This window comes from Helicoverpa zea, chromosome 5 (assembly GCF_022581195.2).
Source record: "Helicoverpa zea isolate HzStark_Cry1AcR chromosome 5, ilHelZeax1.1, whole genome shotgun sequence".
NCBI classification, from domain to species: Eukaryota; Metazoa; Arthropoda; class Insecta; order Lepidoptera; family Noctuidae; genus Helicoverpa; species Helicoverpa zea.
Genome location: NC_061456.1, coordinates 4,897,296 through 4,919,882, shown reverse-complemented (window position 1 = coordinate 4,919,882; position 22,587 = coordinate 4,897,296). Strand labels below are relative to the sequence as shown.

Below are 22,587 nucleotides of genomic sequence, written 5' to 3'. Positions count from 1 at the left end.
TGCGGAGCAACTTCAAATTTTGCCTGAAGATAATTATCTGACTTGATTGACAGTGAACCAGCTATTCTTTGGTTGAGATAAAGTATACTTTACTTAGGACTTAGGTAATAATTTATTTTTAATTGCTTCTAATTTTTTTCCTTTCCCTTAGCGATTTGTAAGCTCAATGTGACGTCGTTAGCAGCACTAAGTTGATGACTCGGCAATTTTGTAACCGCAGAGTACGTATCAAATGGAGTGTAAAATTGAAGACAAAAATTGCTGATTGAAAGATCATCGACGTTGGAATTCCCAGTGGGTATTTAAGAGTTCCGCGTAAATCCAAGATATGTCTGAACCTATTACTCCATCGTCTTTTTAATCTGTGGCATTTAACCACTTAATGTCATTATGTATTTAGTTAGGTGTGTGTTGAGACTGAGAGAACTGTTAAGTGTTATAATTTGAAATTTTGGATGTTAGTACAAACTTATCCGCGTGGGATGGCAGACTAATGTCTGCATAAGTGACATGCTAATGATAGATTTATGCCATCTATCTATCTAGAATTGGTGTCAATAGGCATCATATAATTAATACTTTGTAAGAAAGTAAGTTTTTTGTAGTTGTATTTATTAAATTGTAGATTTGTATTCTGTTTGCGCTGTTATCTTTTAAACTGATATACTATGTAAATTAAAAACTTAATCTATACTAATATTATAAAGCTGAAGAGTTTGTTTGTTTGTTTGTTTGAACGCGCTAATCTCAGGAACTACTGGTCCGATTTGAACAATTCTTTCAGTGTCAGATAGCCCATTTATCGAGGCTATAGGCTACTTTTTATCCGGGTTAGTGCCGTGGTTCCTACGGGATGCGGGTGAAACCGCTGATAGAAGCTAGTATTTTATAAACGAAAACACAAAATCAAAAATTTATATATTTATTTATTTTACATATTTACAAGCATAATTACAGCTAAGTTATACATATAGTAATCAAACACATTACAGTAGTCAACTAAAATCGTTAAAAGGAAATAACAAATCGAAACGAAAGCTACTTTCATTACATAAAATAGGTTTAAATGTATAACAATAATGAACTATGCGAGATTGGAATAAAAAATCATTAGATGGGAATTACTTAAGATTGAATTAAAACTTAGAAAGTTCGAAAGAAGATTACCGAACAATTACATCTCTATACAGCAATAGACTGCAATAGAGATTCACCACGATGAACAAAGAACTTCCGTCACACTCTCTGGACTTAATGGTCACGTCGGTATTTTAAAAACTAATTTTGTATTTATTTTCAACGCTCTTCCAGTCGTTAGATGACAAAATGTTACTCTTGCACCAAACGACCAAATAAAGTAAGCAAGAACAATACAAATTACGTAATGGCAATATTATTCTTAGATGTATATCGTTTAAATTATTTACAATATATGACCTTGGCAGCCAACAAAACTTTTTATTTACAGGAACTGAATACGGTTTTCTTGATGTCTATGGCGGTGACGAAGCCGTGAAGGGCAAAGTATTGCGTAGAAATTTGAATTCGTTCCTAACAAACTTCATTAAGGACTTCATTTGTTTTAGGAACTGTCTGAATACAATGTACAAAAAGAAACAATTAACACAAAACAAGAACATTACTAAAAAATACCTATTCCTACAATGTAAGGTCACCACAAAAAAAATAATAAAAAAATCGGACACGCCTTTGTGTACTTCACTATTTTGTGATACGCATCTAGCAGCGCCTAAAAATAGGATTTATACCAAAAACTAAGTCACTGGTTAGAGCGGTTAGACGACATTTTTTGAGTTTTTACTCGACAAAATGAAACAAAAGAAGTTTCTTTAATGTTCAAGCTATGTTTACTCGAAATAATTGAGTAAACTCTAAACTGTACACAACGACATTTTCATTTGTAAAACCTTGTTAAAAATATTGCTTTAGGTATCCCTTTTTCAGTTCTATAGTGTTAATCTAACATTAATTCTATTCACACGTGCTAAGATAATCCTTATTTCATTTTGTCAAGCATAAAACTTTGTGGAACATGCAACAAAAATACCGTGCTATCTGGCAATGTCAATTAACATCAATAAATATGAAAATCTAGACTTAGAGTACCCGCACACTCCAGACTAAACAGTCGGCCGACATGGGAACCCGACAGTACGCAACTTTAAAAAAAAAATCTTGATTCCAACCAAAGTTTTTAATCATTCTTATTTCGGTTAAATACCTAACCTTTGTAATGTGGGTCCTACCATTCATCTTCATACTGATTTATGAGCCCAAACAAACTATCGGCCGACTAAAAGTTTGCAGTTTGCGGCTACTCTTATTGTCCTGTATGACCATATCGTATTACAGCCGCCAACGCTTTAAGGTTTTAGTATTGTATAAACATAGATACATCTGGCACTTTTGTCTTAACCTAGTTCTTAATTTAAACATCACAGTTACTTCGGCGTTCATTTGTCGACATGATGAACATGTTGCAAAGAACTTAGTAACGTTAGTGATGCCGTGGGGCGACGTAGGCAGGCCATTGGTATGCTGGGGCTCGTGCCGTACCCTGGAAGTAAAGTCAGTATCAATACAGTTGTTAAGTTTAGATTCCATATTTACCTACCTAATGTATGTTCAAACACGCTGACGTTTGTGTTGTCTATGACGTGGAAGTGGCACCCAACCAACACTTACAACACAGAAATTGAAATTGTAAAACTGCAGGAAAATGTGAAAAATCGTGCTTATTACCTACCGAACGATACTTAAAATTTGTATAAGTACGTTTATATTCCTATCCATGCTATTCAAAATCAATTGTAAAGCAATATTTCTCAACTTACTTCATTAGAATTTCTGATGTTCCGCCGCGTGGAGTCCTTCTCATATTTCCACTGGAAATCGCTAGCTGAATCGACAACACCAGCATTTCCCACATCCTGATTATCAATCATATTGTGCTTAGCATCATCAGGTCTTGGATGCTTCCTTTGAACTGTGTAAGCTGGGAAGAAGTAGCGGATTCCGACTCCTGGCAGGTTTTGGGAGCCAAGGATAGATGCTGGCATGTTCGGGGTCGCTTGGCTTCTCGTGCTAGCAAGTATAGGCTTGATAGGGATGTACGAGTTGACGAAACGTTGCGCATTGGTTTGAGGTGCTTGAGGAGACGGTTGAGAGTTGTAGATCACGTTGGTGTATCTCGGCTGGGGCACGAAGAATGGGGGCCGCCTGAGGAAAGAGAGTTCCAAATTTAAATTTGAATTATTGTATTGTTTTTTTATTGCGACCTAGTGAACCTCTTTTCAGAGATAGGTCAAGGCCTCGTGTTTTTCTTTTCATGTATTTTTTCATGTCTTCTCTTAGGTAACTATGTTTTTTTCTTATTTCATAGCTTTAACTAATAAAATAATATTTTTAGAATCACAATACAATATATAAATATGAGTATTTTAATTGGAACTACAAATATAATTTAATAGAAACATAGTTGATACAACCTTTTAAATCTTTAGTACTTACAGTAAAGCTAAGCAATAAATATTACAAATTTTATTTTTATTTATCACAATAAAATATTAATTTACAAATACATGCACATATTCAGTAGTTTCAGGTGATTTATTGAAGTTAAATAAAAAATTCAAAGTCGCAATATTAGCAATCTTGTTTAAAATACATATAAATAACACTTAAACATTATTTTTTAATACTGAATATTATTTTGATAGAAGTCAAGCATATATTATAACTACAATAGGGAGTTAAAAATTATGCATTCTTCAGCCTTTGATCACGACATATCATTTAAAAAAGCTTCATGAAGAACAAAAGATGATTGCAGAAGTTTTAGTCCGCGCAATGCAACTATTTAGTCGGCCTTTCATAGGAAAAAAATAAATATTCAAAATACCGAAAGAAACATTCATCTTCACACTGATTTATGAGCAAGAATCAAGTATCGGCCGACTAAATCTTTGTAGTGTGCGCGCGCTCTTAGAAACATAAAAAACAGAGGAAAAGTCATCTTCACTTGGAGGCCGGCCACTCTTCACCGAAGTAGTCATAGAATGCATCTTCATGAATTCTCCTAGATTCACAAAAGAAAAAGATTAGCCTTTCACCAAAAGTGTTAGATTAATCTTAAATATCTTAAATATTCATCATAGTCTCATAAAAAACATAATTATAGTGAACTAGTTTCACCCGCGGTTTTCCCGGAATAACAATAACCTTCTGATCTTATTAGATGAATTCCTTTGACTGTTAATTCCTTTTCGATTCCCATCCTTGCATTAATATCCCCAAGTGCCTTATTTGTTAAAGGATTTTTATCTAAATTATTATTTAGACTTATGAGATAAGTTACAGATTACTTATTAAAAGTCCTTATTGATTTAGTGTTTTCCAAAACATTTCAGTGATGACCAACAAATCCCTCAAATGCAAATAGGCTAACTTTAAACTCCCAATTCTTTTGATGGGTAAAAATATTAACAAGGCCCAGTTTCACTGGCTACCGATAAAGGGTTAGTTAGCTGTCTAATAGTTAATGCTATCTGTCAGATATGATGCTATTCGAGACCCATGAAACCATAAGTTTTGTTTATCTGTCAGAAAAGTTCCTGATAGACTATCAGCCGTAACCAGTGAAATTGGCCATCAAATAAAGAAATTATTGTTATTGAAAGAAATTAGAAGGATTAATAATATTACCAATGAGCATTAGGATCGGGCGTGTCGTTGGAGCGTTCCTCCCAAACCGGCGCGGGTTCCCGGAAGGGCCGCGGAGGGGGTGAGGGCTCCGGGGTCGGGGGCTCGATGGGACCTCCTTTAGTGCCGAACTTCACCATGATTGCGTGTGCGCTTGATGCGTACAGCACCAGGCATGTCAGCAACTGTGGAAAGAAAGATGCATTGAAATATTTAAATTGACTAAATTGAAATTTTGTGTGTTCCTAATTGGCTCTCTGATAGGTATGTTCTATCAACCAAAAGCATGTACGAACATTTTTAAGAAAGTTTTCGTAGTGACAGTCAAATAGGTACAATAAGGTCGAAATTCGGCTTGTACTTTAAAGAACGGTAGATGTTGTTAGTTTGGCAGTTTCTATCGATTTTCATAAATCAAAGTGGGTTATACAATGTCATATGTTGATAGTACAGGCTTAATTTTTTTACATATTAAGTAAATCTAAAAGTTTTCTTTTCTTTAATACAACTCTCTCGCAATTTAGGTATCTATGCAAGCAGCTGAAAGTTTGCAATAACTTTCTTGCTTTATACATATTTCCAGCTAAAGGTTAAATACCTATCATTGTAAACATTTTGCATAGCTCTATGGTTAAAGTATGGCCATAAAGTTGGCTCACGTCAATACTCGAAGTTAGCACGCGTAGGCGACATTGAATTTGCTAAACCGTCTTAGTAAACATATTAGAATCGGTTATTTGAAAGCTTAGCATATATTTCAGTGTCGCTTACCTCATATTATTTTGTACCTAGCAATCATAGAATAGTTAGTTGAATATTTAACTAACTTCACAGTAATACAAAAAAGTAGTACTCCGTATAACCTTATGGTTTTCAGCATAGTATTTGTCAGATTTAGGAGAAGGTTTTATTAGGTACCGACTTTATATTATATTACTACATTTTACTTTACATTTATAATATTGAAGCTTTTTGGTTAAAAGTTTATTATTTTTTATATAGGTCTTTTAAGTTTTCAACGAGATCAACTCTATTTACATAACAAAAAACTAAAAATTAGACGTTTTTTTAACCTGATTGTTATAGTTATACATATTCATTATGCTTTTGACCTTGCAACTATGTTAAATGATGAGGAAGTCCACACAAATATAACGTCCTTCAAAGATTTCATCATCACTATAACAAAAAAAACACATAACACAGTTCTAAGCGATGAATATCGTGTGCCCACTGTAGTAAAGATTTCCTGTTGAATTAAACTACTTACTCGTCTTTAAAAACAATTCGGTTTTAACTCTATTTAAAGTGATTTTATTTCAAGTAGCTGAAGAAGCCCTGTGGAAACTCTTGAACAGAGACTCAAATAGAGTACCTCATCTTCTATATTATAAAAATGAAACCCGCTTTCCGTTGTCACGACACAACATGAAAACGGCTTGACCGATTTGGCTGAAAATTAGAGGGGAGGTAACTTAGACCCGGGAGAAGGTTTTTGTCACCATCCGGCTACGGGACGCGGGTGAAACCGCGGGCGAAAGCTAGTAATTTATATTTTTTAAGTTCCTATATTTTCTCAGGCATCTTATTTAAAAAGTTCGAATTTTAAACTAATACTTTCGAGCGCCAAAAAAATACATTTCAAAATCTTCAGTTGACTAAAAAGACGCTGCCTTTTGAAGCCATCTCAGAAACCTACCAGTCCTTTAAGGAAAGTCTTTTCAAAAGTTGCTACTATAATTTCAAAAGTCTACTCCCAAGCGAAAACTCGTTAAATTCAAAGACATTATAGTCGAATTAAGCCCAAGATGGGCTGCGTAGGAGCCAGTATTCAATAACATTACTTGGCATAATTACGACTGCACTTCAGTACTTAATGACACGTTTTCTTGCCAATGACATTGAATAATGTTGCTTGCCACTCAAAGGAACAAACCAGTTTGTTATGAATCGATTACCGGAGTTATCGATCCAAGTAATAATCGATATGTTAAATAACGTTAATAAAGTAGTGGCGACAACTTTGTAATGGTATGCGATTAAAGGAAAATTATTGCATATTGTTGTAGAAATTCTCGGTATTGACGAGAAGAATGTCTTTATGGATTGATTACATTCTGTCGTCGACTAATCGATTGTAAACATAATAAGGCCGCGAATAAAAATATTAATCAAATCGAGTTACAGACAGGTACTCTCTTTTAAAATGGAATCTAATCTACTAGAAGTAAAATAAACAGATCTGTCAGTGACAATTTGCAATCTTCGCAATAACTTGACAAAAACGACTAAAGATATAAATAAACATTAAGCGCTTTAGATAAATCACTAGATTAGGTTACGATGAAAACCCCATTCTCATGCAAATATACCTACTACCTAGTTTCCGCCAAGTTTCATTTTAATTAAGACAGCTTCATTCAATCTGTATCACACATCTTCATCTCACAACCTTGACGCACTTACTTCAGCTCTTATCTTTCCCACGCGAACATCTTTTTACCACATTACGTGCTTAGATCTAAAAGCTAGTTTTTTCACTAAAGCTTTATCTTTTAAATGCTCAGTAAATTGCATACATTTTTTACTTACCGGTCCCCATTGTCTATGTTAAGTTGGCACATGGAATGTTGCAATATGTTGCCAAACTTACGATTATAAAGTACGAAAGCGTTATCAAGACATCTCGACGAATTTATTTAAGTCGAGCATCAAAGATTGAGTTAGACGAATGTTTGTTAACAAGCAAATTGGTTCACAGCATTCAGGGGCGAACGATCTTCATTAAGATTAGATAATATCATAAAGTTACCGTTTTACATACCTGTAACCTCGCCGAGAATCCCATGTTTATTTGTTTGTGTGTTGACTACCTTGACATTCGTCACTGCTCCCTGTAACAACGGTAAATAAATGAGTACAATTTGTTGGCGAGTCAAAAATGTTGATGATACATCTCATTACAGTTCAGAAATAACAACTGTCAGAATAATTACAACCCATGTCAAGAAATTACAGCTATCAACAGGTTATTCAAAAAATATTGTTATGATAATTCATGTGTCCATACTGTATTATTACAGATTAAGGCAGTTGAATTGAGGCAGATTTCAGTTTCGAAATATCTTTTAATAACTTTAAGTAACGATAGGTAGTACAGTTTTTTAGTTTTATTCATAAACCAGAATAATACAATTAAAATGGATCAAACGAAAATGCATTTAAAACAATGCAGACTACAATCAAAATGTCACAACACCTCAAAAATCAACGGTCTTTTGTCTAACAGCCAAAAACAAAACAAAATCGAGCGAGAAACCACTACAGTACCTCAAAAGACAGGTTTCATTAAGCCTAAGTACATCATTATATGGTATAAGCTGTTTTGAAACATCAAAGGAAGAAAGGTGAACAAGTTAGCGTATCTTGCACGCATCACAATGCTACCAGTAAATAGAGCCTGGCATTTGCTACCTGGTAATAGATGTGGTGTAACACTTACAATATAACTTAACGATGACATGGTTAACAAGGTTGTATCTGATAAGGTTACTGGTTGGTTTTTAGTCTAGGAATGTGGGTATAATGGTGGAGTGGACAATGGTAAAGTGAATAAGAATGTTTGAATTGATGAGCGTAAGAAAGATACTTCTGAATGGACTCTTTTTTATGGGGAAGGTGAAGAAGAACTAATTTTCGTCATCTTTGTCCAATTTGACAGAATTTAACTTTTGCTGTGTTGGCCCCATAAAGCAAAACAAATGGAGGACCTTGTCGTTCTTAAAAGAAGACCTATTCCGAACCTATTCCTGTGCTTTCAAAGATCATCAATCTTTCAACGGATATGGCCAGCCCATTTAGTGACATAAACTTATTGCTAAACTTAATCATAGAGAAGTTAACAACTATGATCTATTGCACGATAGGAAAGGGTAACAGTGCAATACAATAAATTGATAAGATCTGGATCACAATCTGAACATTGTTTTGCCATTGATCCATTGTTCGCGAATTGGATTATATTTATGATGAATTGCAATAAATATCGTATTGATGGTAACAAGACTTTACACTAAAGAGATAATTTACATATTTAATGTCGATCAAAATGTAAATAGGTCCTAATAAAAACAAAACATATTGACATAGTTACTGACGTAACCGCTTCAGTAATTTATTAGTATTTGCGCATGTACGTTGCACCAAAATGTTAAAATATTAAGTGCCAACGTCCGTATTTCGGCACACAGCTCGACACAAATTCGTGCCAAGAATACACATCGATGTGTTGAATTTTTAATAAGTATTCAGTGATTGCCACAATTCTCCTTTTCGTCAGGCCATATGTTATAAAAGGCCTACATTTAGCATTGAATAAAAAATATTTTATACATTACGACTACTTATTTTGAACTTAAAAAGGAGAATCGGTTAATATAAATTTTATATCATCGCTAAAGGTTGAGTGACTCCATGTCAGTTGAAATATAAAGTCAATTACACATGTACTGTACCAATCTTGTAATTTCTTTTAATGTGTTTAATCAAAGTAATTGTACCTATGTAATATGTTTAATAAAGAAATGTATTGCGATCCAAAAATGGTGCGCGTACACCGTCTTTTACTTAATGTAAGGTCAAAGTGAGTAATCATGTTGGCATACAAATTTCATGAGTAGATAATTCTAGTTAATTTGCATTTGTATGAATGTAATGGCACAATTCGCGCTAGTAATTAATGGATAATTTTTATGTGGGAGAAGGAAAACATCCGCGCAATTTTGGCCAATAGAAAAGTACTTAAGAAGAATTGCGTTGCCCAGACATTTCGAATGTATATTGGCTAATGATACCTAAACGAAATAACTATTTAATATTTGTTTTACTCATTTTTAATCAGTGTTTTTATATTCAAGTTTGTAATAACTATAAATCAAGTATGAATGAAAATTAAAATCAAATTACTTAACGGGTAATTATCCATGCGTATTGACGCTATATTATTCCGCACCAATTGTTAATATTTGCTTAACAGTAGCGATTACAATACAACGCAGTTAATTCAACATTAGTTCTGCGATTTGTAGCCGAGTCACGAGTTTGGTTATGATAATCAATAAGTAATAGACTTGTTGTTTCGATATTCTAAACAGTATTGCAAGTTTGATTGTATCTCGGGATCTTAAAAATAAAATAATAAGATTTAAAAATCCTTAAGTACCTTTTATTGGCTTCATTTACAGTTTTTTTGCAATCAAAATGCTTAAGTGGGTCCCACTTTGTTGACGTGTTTTGGTTAAGTGATAAATATTCATTCATGTGTAAAAAAGGTAAACACATTTACATGTACGAAGTTCATTTACTCGGTGATGCAACCTTCGATCAAGTAATGCGTAAAGATAGGCAATAAATTACTGTTTGTTTTTCATTAATTACTCACGATATGGAAATTATAGTCACGCTCTTATTCGCTAAGGGGCTAGACGTAGTGGAATCTATGGGCATCTCGAGTGTACTTCAGCACATCCTTTTAAATGATTAATTAAATAATAATAGAAGTACCTATAACTAGTTTACAAATAGTGGAATCCGATTGATTGAATCATAAAACATCTCGTTATTTGGAAGATCGTGCTAATCCAGTTTCAAAACACCGCACCGATTCTAATAATGTTTAATAAACTGTATATTTTAAGATAACAGATGTTAAATGCTTATAAACTTTTTTCCTATTTTCCCACAGAGTATCAGATCACGAATATCAATTTGTTAAGTGAACCAGTACACCCATTTCGAGTGAATATAAAACTCGAAACCTAATGTTAAGAGTTCCAGTAACTGCAGACCTAAAAGTCGGCCGAAAATTGACCCGATGGTTGGCAAAAATATATTTTTCGAAAAAAACCTTGTTTTCAATCAAAGTTGTCAGCCGGTCAGATACCGGCTAAATACCAGATCATTGTAATGTGCGTACTACCATTCATCTTCATACTGATTTATAAGCGCAAACACACTATCGGCCGACTAAAAGTTTGCACTTTGCGAGTACTCTAGAATGTGGAAACATGAAACAAGTACCTATCATTATCGATTCGATCACAGTTCACGCGTTATTTGGTCACTCGATGTCACACGTCAATCGGTCGGCGAGATGTGATAAATTAAATTAAGTTTATTAGTCAACGCTATGGTTAGAAGCCAAATAGAGGCGTATTTTCCCTAAATGTGAACAAGAATTTTGTCATAAATTTGCTTCTATAAGTCTTAAGCTGTGTCTTTTCTAGTATAAATTAGGAAAGCCTGCCTTGTATGTGTGTTATTGTGAAACGGTTTTAGCTGCCAACTTCATGTTATTTACAATTGGTTGTATTAATTCGATATTCGACGCGTGCCATTTACGTTGCGGTGTGGAGAAACTGCTCGTGGTTATCGATGTATTTTCTCAAATGCATTCTGACCGCAATTGTCATCGATATTTGTATTGTGTTGGAGAAGTTCCGATTTCCTTGTATGAATTTTCCTATATCTATTTCATTCCAATTTTCATCATATTAATTTTTCTTGTATCCATCGAGATACTTCGAAGAGACTTTTATGTTTAATCTTCGTAATATATGTGCCTACTTTAGCACGAAAGTATACAAAGGTAGGTATAATCCGTACAGGTACAGGTGCTGGCATTAATTTTAATTAATTATGAAGCGTTGAAACGCAAATGAAACACAATGAAAGCTAAGGTTCCTACGCAATTACAAATCTATGTCATTGAAGTACAGTGACATTTTAATTGAATTAATTAATTGATTCAATCCATCAACATGCATATTGATGCAATTGTTTTCTCTACGACATTCCTCTAGGAATTCCTTCAACATACATTTAATTGAACTGAAGAATTGCAGGTTTTATTTTAACAATACAATTTGAGCTTTAAGTACAAAGAATAAAGTTATTATTTGTGTGACAACAATATATTTATAGTTACGCATTATTTAAAGCTAGTTACACAATATCGATGCGATATCGGCCGTTATAGGCAGTGGAACTCGATCATAATTTGTCATTTACTGTCGATGCCTATAAGTGTCAATAGGATTTCTAACATAACAAATAAATTGAGTATTTTATGTAATAAAGGTGGATTTAAGATCTGCGTAATGTTTTTCTGTTAAATGAAGTAGTACTATAAACGTTTATAATCAGGTGTTCTATCCGGCTACTAGATTTTCGAGACTAATGCTTTTTTCTGACATATATATGTATTATTATCCTACACTTTACATGTAAAACGTTACTTTAGCATGCAAACTTATGTATCTGTAATGAATGAATCATCATTTTCCTTTCAATTCATAAATTACAATATTCATTCATAAGACATGAAAGTCGACATTCGTATCAAGCTATAGTTTTATTTCAGTAAACAGAAGTATATCCACAATTTGTCTAGATCAAATAGGTCTAGTATACACCCAGCCTAACCGAGGAAGCATTACAATAATAATTGGCCTGTTTCCTTGGCTGCGCCTTGACAGTGCGTCAAATAACAAAGAGCCAACATTAGTCAGGACAGGTAATGTAAATGTCCCACCCACTCGTGCGCATAATGTTACTCAATGGTTCGAAATTCGAATAGAGGTGCAACTGTCGCCCGTTAACTAGTTTCGCGCCGTATCGAATTAATGCGATAGGAGTATCTATTCTGTCAATCATCGGCTATAGAGTTTGTTTGTAAAGATTTATTGTGTAGGAAATGCAAAGGAGATGAAGACATTATGCTCAAGTTATGTTGGAGCACGCGTTCTAAGATTACTTCTTGGGTATAAAAGTTTTTACATGTGTATGCAAATTGCCGTTTAGTTTTTAGTACATGGAAATTGGTTGTATTCATTTATGTTAAGAGATAGGCTTGTATTGTGCCTACAGCAGAAAAGTAAAATGGAACAGTTTGGATGTTCTTTATTTCTTCCACGAATGGGGAAGTATGGCTTCTAAAATATGGTATAAAGCATGTATTTATATAAATCATTACATACACAGAAATGAAGAAGCCCCTTGTGCATACTATAGAGCTTTATCTACACCTGATTGTCATATTGGATGGCAACAAGTCCTGATCTCAATGATCCTAACAATTTCTTCGTACATATTCCCCACTAGCTCTTTCCCAACGTTTTAACGACCCAAAAGGTGTTGGCTTCAATAAATAACTCTGAAACGCATTTCACGTTATAATATTAAACAGCTAATGTCGGAAACTCGTTAACGTTATTAATGGCCATTGAAATGGGAATACGGACAATAAAATACAAACCGTTCGTACGTGTTTTAGCAAGCATCTGATTATTTGGCATTCAATTAAGCTTAGACAATAAATTGTAAGAGCTATTGAATAAAACATAGTCATACTCAATTTGCACACGTTGTAATTCAGAAAATTATATAATTCCCATAAAATATATTAATCAGATAAGTATAACCTGTATCAATATTCTCAAGAAAATATGTAAGCATTGAATAATGAATATGTAATATTAATATGAGTATGATTTAAAATTGTAAGCTGTTAAACTGAGCTTGGCGCCAGATTAAAAGATTATCGTTCTGTATTTATTTAATTAGCTCATAAAATTGCATTAACTTCATACAAGCCCTATTTTAGTCGGGGCTGCGGGATTGTTCGAAGGAGTTACCGTGGCCCTTGTGGACAAAAACTATCTACTACTGATATTTTCAAAATCATATTTTTGCTAAAAAGTTACAAATCACCAATTACAAACCACATGCATTTTTATGTAACACCAACATGAATTTATTTATGTTAGATCGTTTCTTGTTCAGTTTCAGATTCAATCCTTTTAAGTGTAGCACTTAGATGATTAATCATATGTAGACTCAGGCGACATATCTGTATGATTTCTTACACGATACAACTCGTAACATAACGTAACCGACAGGTTGTACAAGGAAGGGTAAGTCTATATGATACACGCCCTTTCTCTGTTCGCCTTACGTGCTTATTCTAGCGTGAGCGTTTAGACATATGATATTTAAAAGTGCATGTTCTTTCTGTATGTGTATTTTATCAATCGATCAATGTTGCAGCCATTTTTAATATATAAGGCGATAAGGGGTGGTTGGAAATATATAACCTTATAATATTAAAGAATTGAAAACAATCTGTTTTAGTATTACCACATGGGTAGAAAAATGGAATTTCTTAAAAACAAGCGCTAGACAAGCTTATATTATGACACCCACATGCCCAAAAAATAATAGGTTCCTATTTATCAAAGACTAACTTAATTAAACCTATCAATTCTTAAATAGTAGATGTAACTAAGAAAAGTTCAATAATTATGCACGATGATTTATTTCATCTTAATAGGTCGTCCTCGATTTTGTTTATATTTAGCGCCATAAATAATAATCTATCGAAAGTTCAAGGCATGAACGGTTATTAGTTAAAATAACTGATAGATTTGAAGGAAATTAGTCATTAACAACACTCTATTTTTATTAAAGAGTATAAATTAATAAATTACTTTATATTTAGTACTTTGAAATACAAAAAAAAACCGGCCAAGTGCGAGTCGGACTCGCGCACGCATGGTTCCGTACCATCCAAACTAATATTCTATAAATATTTATGGATATCGAGCAAAAATCACGTTTGTTGTATGCGAGCCCGAAATATTTATTTTATTCTAGTTTTCAGTATTTGTTGTTATAGCGGCAACAGATATACATCATCTGTGAAAATTTAAACTCTCTAACTATCATGGTTCATGAGATACAGCTTGGTGACAGACGGACGGACGGACAGAGGAACGAAAACAATAGGGTCCCGTTTTACCCTTTGGGTACGGAACCCTAATTACATTTGTTGAGAGTGTAGACTTTTGATAAATACTCTAAAATTAGAAAAACTTCATTTTAGTGGTGAGATATTTTCAGTAGAATGTTTACTAGTGTCTGACCGTGACCCGAAAATCGTATCTGCTCATATTTATATAAGTATTTGAGAGCATTTCAAATATTTTTTTGCCTTTAAATTTATATTTTATACTTCAAGACCCAACATAGAAAAGTAATTAGTAGAACTAGACATACGAAGTTAGTCCCGATGTGAAGATAAACCACACATGAAAAACAGTAAAAAGTATTTCAATAATTTATTTTTTCCAAGTTTATAATACGTAACAAGAATCTAAAAATATAAACTAAAGTTACCCGAGATGTGAACGACCTGAGTGCAGTCTGCGTGAGTTTACGCAGTTGAAAACGGCAATTAATTTTGTATGTGCATTTAATGTGTTTAAATGCACTAATGAATGTAATGAGTCCGTCAATTTGTCAGGTGACGTCACGGACCGGGACAAGGTTAGCTCGTCAATACTATGTCATGGGTTTATTTCGCTTACGACTACTTATTCGTCTCTAAACGTAATTTTTCATAATTGAGCTCTCTTTTTCGTCTTTCTCTATATTGGGATTTTTGTATTTCTCTATTTAGTTTTTATTCTGATATACGAAATTTTAAAAACATATTTTAAAAACATATGTTAAAAAGAGCTAAATCATGGTTTTTGAGACTAGGGGTAAAAGCCATAATTTGATACCACACCTGCTACTCAATGGGTACCCATTAAAAAGGGTATTCCGTTTCAAATACTTAGGGCACGTTCTTACCCCCGAGCTTAGGGACGATGAAGACGTGGAACGGGAGCGGAGGGCGTTGTCGGTGAGAGCGAACATGCTGGCCCGCAGGTTTGCAAAATGCTCAAAAGCAGTAAAAATCACTCTTTTCAGAGCTTATTGCACATCTTTTTATACGAGCAGCCTATGGGCTAGATATACTCAAAAAACATACAGCTCCATCCGTGTCCAATTCAACAACGCGTTCAGGGTGCTGTTGGGGCTACCTCGCTTTTGTAGTGCCTCTGGAATGTTTGCGGAGGCGAATGTAAATTGTTTTTTCGCTACAATGCGTAAGCGTTGTGCCTCCTTAGTGCGTAGAGTGCGGGCTAGCTCCAACAGCATGTTGGCCGTGATTGCAGACAGACTGGACTGTCCTTACCTGAGCCATTGCTGTAAAGTCTCGCATGGGGTTGAGCAGCGATGACTCGGGTTTATAATATGTTGAGTGTGATATTGTGTTCCTAGGATATATAACTACTAACATAGGGTAAGAATTTTGTATTACTAACAAATTTGAGTCTTGTTACTTGAATAAATGAAGTTTAATAATAATTAATAATATGAAACTAGCCAATTTCCAAAAATCATCAAATGACCCCTCCCGCTGTGGGTTAGCAGCGGTGAGGGAGTGTCAGACTCTTACTAACTAAAAACCGTCGTGTTCCGTCATAGGCCTTTTATGTACCAGGGCCGCGGTATCTCTTTCGAACAACCCGCAGCTTTCGAACAACCCGCAGCCTGCAAAGGCCTATGTGAAATAAAAAGATTTTGATTTTGTTTTTGTGGGTACAAACAAAATAATATTTTACAAATTAATTTAAATTTAAATTAAATACTGTGAAGGTAAGTACGAACTATACAGAAAACTCTAATTTTATTTATTACCAGAATACAAAAGGCTTGCCACTCTTCAAAAACAATGAGACCATACCTGTCACTTTCCATTGCATACGCGAATTTATGGGCGTCTAGTTCAACGCATACTTACAACAGTATTTCGTGAATACATTATACAGTCCACAGTTTCTTCAGACCTTGTCTCACTTACACAAGCAAGAAGCACTATTGAAAAGCAAATTGATAAAATGTGCGTATTGTACGCGTGACGAATAAGGCCACGCATGACCTGAAACCTAGTCCCGACTCTATGACGAATGTACCCTTTTCGTCACACTTCTCTTAATTACAACCATTGTGTCTAATGGCTGTAATTACTGTGTGAAAACATTTAGGCAATGTTTAGTTAATTTATTGGCAAGGAGAAAAAGGCCTACTAAATGGGGGTCATAAATATTTTGGCACGCATAATGCACTAAGAAGTTTTTATGTCAAGTATTCACACAAGGCACAATATAAATAATTTTGCCTTTTATTAGATAAATTACCTTTAATTAAATGTTAAAAAGAATACTTAATTAAATTATCATACTGATCAGATACAAAACTACTACCCAATTAGTCATTACCCTAATTAGCTCTAAAGTAACAACAATCGTTCTTGACCAGTCCATACAAAGACTATTCAGATTCTTTAAGCCTCATTAATCTTTTTAAATAAGGCAAATAATCCAAAGTGCATATTGATGACACTTAACTACTTTGACCAGACCTGAGCCACTATACATCTTGCACGATGGAATGGATCTAAGTACACTGGTCATTGTCGTTATCTTACAGTTGTGTGCCAGATCCTTTGAAGGATAAACAGTTATTTAAATGAGTAAGTCATCGCTGCAAACGATTGGTATTCAATGAATCCACGTTAAACCATAAGTCAATGCAAAACGTGTAATGTAATCACGTTTAGGAGTTAGTAAACGCAGATTGTTGTAACAAGTAGAATGATAAACTTTGACTGCAGTTTGTCTTGTAACGTTTTTGGAACGAAGCTCGTGAAAATATCTATTCTGTATCCTCCTTTGTGTCATGAATTAACTATTATTTTCAATGTATCTTTCGAATTGCTTTGAAAAGAGATTCTCAGCTTTTTACGTCTCCACATCTACTAAAATATCGATCTTTTGTAGATATACATTTAACTACAGTAATCTCTAGCACTGGAGAATAATAACTCTCGATGTTTGTTTAAAGACAAGCGTGTTAGGTATGCAGTTTTATTTCACAAAGTTTCTAATAAATAGATCCGAACTATTTTTAACCTTATCGATACATACAAAGTGTTAATTTAGTAACAGTGAAGTTTCCAACTAAGTATAATTTTCAAATTGTGGGTGTATAACGTTGGACCAAAACGGTAAGTGTCATTTTCTTTGAACATGTAGGCGCCTATACCAGTTGCAATAATCTCTTTATTAACGGCCATCTAGCCTTATCTCTTGTAATGTAAGGCTATTTTTAAGCTGCGTTTAGAATGAAGATGCAAGGATCAATTTACAATGTTGAAGTAAATAACGAACGTTTATTTCTGGGAGTTACTAAGAATTATGTATCCCAAATAGTGTGTGTTAAAAAACTGAACAAGAAATAACTACCTACGTAATGTTTTTTCTTAAGTTTCAGGAGATATCCATCATTTTCCAATTACCTTCTTTCACAGAAAATTTACCATATTGATATTAATTCGCCTGATAAACACAGCCTTATTCTATACAACTGAAACATTGTAGTAGTCAACTCTATGCCTACATAAATATTTAACATCTCCTTTAATATATGTAAAATTGTTGAGTTTATCGATATTCTTGTAAATCCAGTTTATCGATTTGCTCGTTAAGGGTAGTTAACTTGATCGTAACTTTATTTATAACTTGCCAGCACATAAGGTGTATGGTGATTATTATATGCCATCATATAATATTAATATATCAGCTGCCATAAAATATTAAATCTAAATCAGAACATTAAAAGCGTCTATAACTTCAACAAGAAGAGGTTATGATAGCCAATTTGCCAAATTATACTTGGCCAGTCACAAAATAAAGTCTAATAAACTTCAAACATAAGTTTATAGTTTTTTAACCAATCTGTCGATAAAAATTTTATAAATCCGACATTGCCACTCATAAGGTGCATATTTTGATTATTTCCCCTTAGGATGCAGGAAAGTCAGACAAAATTTAAAATATAAATTGAAAGACTACAAAGTTGATTGCCACAAAACAATGTTAACAAAATAAGCACATACATCCTTTTGATAAAACCTTCTTCGTATCAAAACATACAGTTGGACTTAAACACATGTCATTAATGTTGTTCGCTTTATTGTTTTATAACAAGCTATTGTTTTAATTCAGCTCATAATTACAGTATAAATGCATGGAAAAAACAAGGAAGTAATTATATTCTTCATTTATAAGTTATCTGCTAACTACTTAGAATTAGCTTAACGTATAAAAAGTAAATTAGTTTTTCCACAATGGGAATTTCTTTCATATCAAGCTTAGCATAGTTATGTTTCATAGGAGTAGGTACTTATTTTAACTTAATTAATTCCTCATATTACTCCTAGTTAAAATATTTTGCAAATACTTTAGACTTGAGTTAAACTTCTAAGAGTTACGTAATAATGTCTGCTTAAAAAATTGGCAGCGTTTGTAGAAAATACTGGGAACGTTTTCGAAGACAATAGTTTAAAATGTAAAACAAAAATAATGTTATTATTACATAAACGTAACTCAAGAGTCATGCAACGAGGAACTTACTACGTTCATTCGTTTTTCTTTTAGTTCGAAGTTATGCTCAATTAAGAAGCTAACTCCTCGTGACGCGGTTGAGCAAATATTAAATAAAAGTAAAGGTGTTCTTGGTAAGCAATGTGAGATTACTTGGATGATAAAATACTAAGTTTATTTTGCTTTGCTGTATATTTTTTCTGCAAACTTGGATTGCGTTAATGGAAGGGCTCACTTAGCAACAACCGAAAATTCTTTTTTTCATCGGATCCTGAGTTAAATTCCTAAAAGATAGGTTAGAGTCAATCTTCATTTTACATTAATATTTTTCACAAGTAATAGAAAAACCTTTATATCTCACACGAAGACGATCTTAATATAATTATGGAATTTGTCCTTTCGGAATGTCCCTTGTCAGCCATTATAACAAATAGCAGCAGTATTCTCTTGCAAAACTACACAGACATAAGTATGCATGTAGAAGGTACGTGTTAATACGGCGCCAGCAACCTATACCTACCTAAATTTACGCTCTATTTCTGATCTTATACCAACACATCGCCGTCTCACAAGATTGCAAACGATACCCATTTGTAACACTTCCGCGTGAGCTAACTAACACTGCGTCCATATGTTGCCTGGGCCTAAGTTGACGGCTTGGACGAAATTCCTGAAGTGTGACGTACCTTCACGACATATCTGGTGATTTAAATGACACTGCTTTGCATACCCCTACCTCTAGAATAAATAGGAATTCTAAAGAGGAAAGAAACATAAAGGCAAGAAACGTAACGTGGTTGGTATTGAAACTTTATTCTGCGAAAATATTAAGATTTTTTTACATGGAATGATTCGCTAAATTGCTACTATAGAATTTGAAACCGCAAATTAATGTATTAAACACTTCGATTTAGTGAACGTGTTATTTTTAGTTACTTATGAAGGTTACCTCATCCAATTCTAAGTAAAACCCAATTTTTTGATTCTTTATTAATTTACAAACATACCTAATTGATGGAAAACCCATCGTAACAAAAAACTGCAACACAATGGAAAACTGAGAATGAATCGATGGTTCTATTATTTTCTAAGCATGTTAAATATTCATGTTCATGGGAAAAGATGAGAAAAGATCCAATACAATATGTTCGTTTGTTCTGAGAATTATATGAAAAACTGGTTTGTAACGAGGTCGCTGCGTCGGGTATCATGAATCAATCAAGTAAAATTATAAGTTAACACTTCTAAAGCAAATTATGAGGCATTTTAATAAAATATTTTATATAAAGTATTTTACTGGAATATTTTAAAACAGACTCAATTAGGATATTATGAGAAATCAATTTAGATATTTCATAAGCGCTATTAATTATTAAATATGATGATATAACTAACTGGCGCTTCTGACGGAAAAACATAATTAAGAGGAGAATATTAACTTCTGCAGAAACCGATATTACCTAGGTACTTGATGTGAATGACAATTATGCGATTCATATCATAAATTGAAGGAATTTAATTAATGATGAGTTAATCAAATGAGTTTTATGTTAGCACAAAATAAACTCTTAACACGATTGAATAAGTTCTACATTTGATATTGCAGAAGTTGCATAGCAAGTTATTCAACTAATCAATTAAGCACACTCTTGCTTTATTGAATTGAGATATTTAGCTCCCCATATGGCATAATGTAGATCACTGCTCTCGACTACTTTTAAACGCACGCACAGTTGCGCAAAACAGACGCGTATCCCTTTTTCTAGTAACATAAACTACAAACACAATGCTATGTGTGATTATAAAAAGTTTAACGTTAGCACGTTGTTACATTGGAATACAATAGCGGGAAGGCGGCAATTAAACAGGTACACATTATTAGGGCACATACACACGCTGCGCCAGAGTTCACGGTCAAGCCAGTCTTGCATAACGCGCCAATGCAGTAGAAAACAAATAAAACCGATACCAATCTTGATACCCCATAAATCTTTGGAAGGTTACATTTTGCAAGTACTTGTGAATTTCAAACTTTAAATGTAAATGTTTTTAGAGTGGGAACGGTTTAGAAATAACCCATGTAACAGCACGATGTGTAAATTAAATTAATCTTTCAAAATAGGAATAGTGTGTGAATTTTTCAAGTTTGTAATTAGCATGGATTTAATTAGGCATTTTTTTGCAATTGACATCTAGATGTATTTTTAAAGGCCTGTTGTTTGGCGTTGACTATAATTTAATCTAAGGACATTATTTCATTGTACAGTTATACTGTATGAACCATACCCCACCTTTAATAAGTACACCTTTAAGAAGACCGCGCTTTGATCGTGTCAAGTTTAGTCGTCAAGTTTAACCTTTAAAACTCTAACTTTTTAAAGCTTTGGTTAATAATAATTTCCTATGCATCGGCCCTATTCTGACCAGCTTACTTCGAATACAACTTTTGTATAGTCCCCAATTTCTACCATAAAAATTACCACTACAAGATTTTCCTCCACGTTACAAACCCGACTAGACTCGATTAACTCCTTTCGTATCTTAAGAAAGTAAGTCGCTACGCATCATGTATCGCGAATTACATAAGAGTACCGAGTAAATAGGTGAGTACTGTTGACATGGGAACTTATATATTGCATAACATTCGTTGATGGAGGTCAAAGAGTACGTTACGTGTACACTGTGGCGCCTAGGTTAGTTTATTATTTCACTTGCGATTGGCTATGAAATTCGCGATCTTCAAAATTATGTTTCGGCATAGCTTGCTTCTACATAATATCATAGTAGGTAATTTAACTCTCACTAATGTATATATTTTGTGTAAGTTAGTAAATAACTGACATAATTTACTTTGCTTATTTGTTTAAGAGGGCTTCCGACAATAACCTCGCACATAATTCGCAGAAATTAAGAATTATATTTTATCGTCTACTTTCAAGTTAAACTAGCAAACATGTCATGGGATCAATAACCAATTTTTGTTTGTTTTAAAATTAAATAGATAATCCGCTGATATTATGGCCCAACGCCAAGAGGTCGTCGGTTCATTTTACTTTACACAATAGTTCATTGCTACCTGTCAACTCTCATCATGTTGTGACCAATACTATAGAATCAAAAATATAACTAAACATAATATAATGTAAAAGGTGTTGAATAAAATAATATTCTCAAATGTAGACAATTAATTACCTTGACTTACAAGCATATCTCATGCATTTCTAGTTTACATTATAATAAAAGTCAAAACATTTTCAAAAAAAAAGATACCACCATTTACACATTATGAAGAGGTTAGCGTATCAAGGCCGTATATTTTAATTTACGAAATCGCCTTCAAATATACGACTGTGAAGTTAAAAACCTAAATGGCTGCAAACAATAGAATTAGCAGAGAATATGCAATTATAGTAGACTGTTGTAACAAACCGCAGCACATCATAATATTTTATGTGGGGCCATACCGCACGCGACCGCATAATTGAAATATTGCGAACTGTGAACTTTCACCTCGATGTCGAACATAATTTAT

The 22,587-nt window shown here is 33.6% G+C and overlaps 1 protein-coding gene across 1 annotated transcript in view; it reads right to left on the bottom strand.

Moving 5' to 3' along the window:
* Nucleotides 1-906: 906 nt before the first annotated feature.
* Nucleotides 907-22,587, bottom strand: part of LOC124630602 — a 36,559-nt gene continuing 14,878 nt past the window's right edge. Inside the window, exons 2-5 of the mRNA XM_047164566.1 lie at nt 7,547-7,616; nt 4,726-4,907; nt 2,856-3,240; nt 907-2,578 (exon numbers count right to left, since the gene is read on the bottom strand). Coding sequence (XP_047020522.1) covers nt 2,519-2,578; nt 2,856-3,240; nt 4,726-4,907; nt 7,547-7,570 — 651 coding nt within the window. The 5' untranslated portion in view covers nt 7,571-7,616 and the 3' untranslated portion in view covers nt 907-2,518. The remainder of the gene's footprint in view (nt 2,579-2,855; nt 3,241-4,725; nt 4,908-7,546; nt 7,617-22,587) is intronic.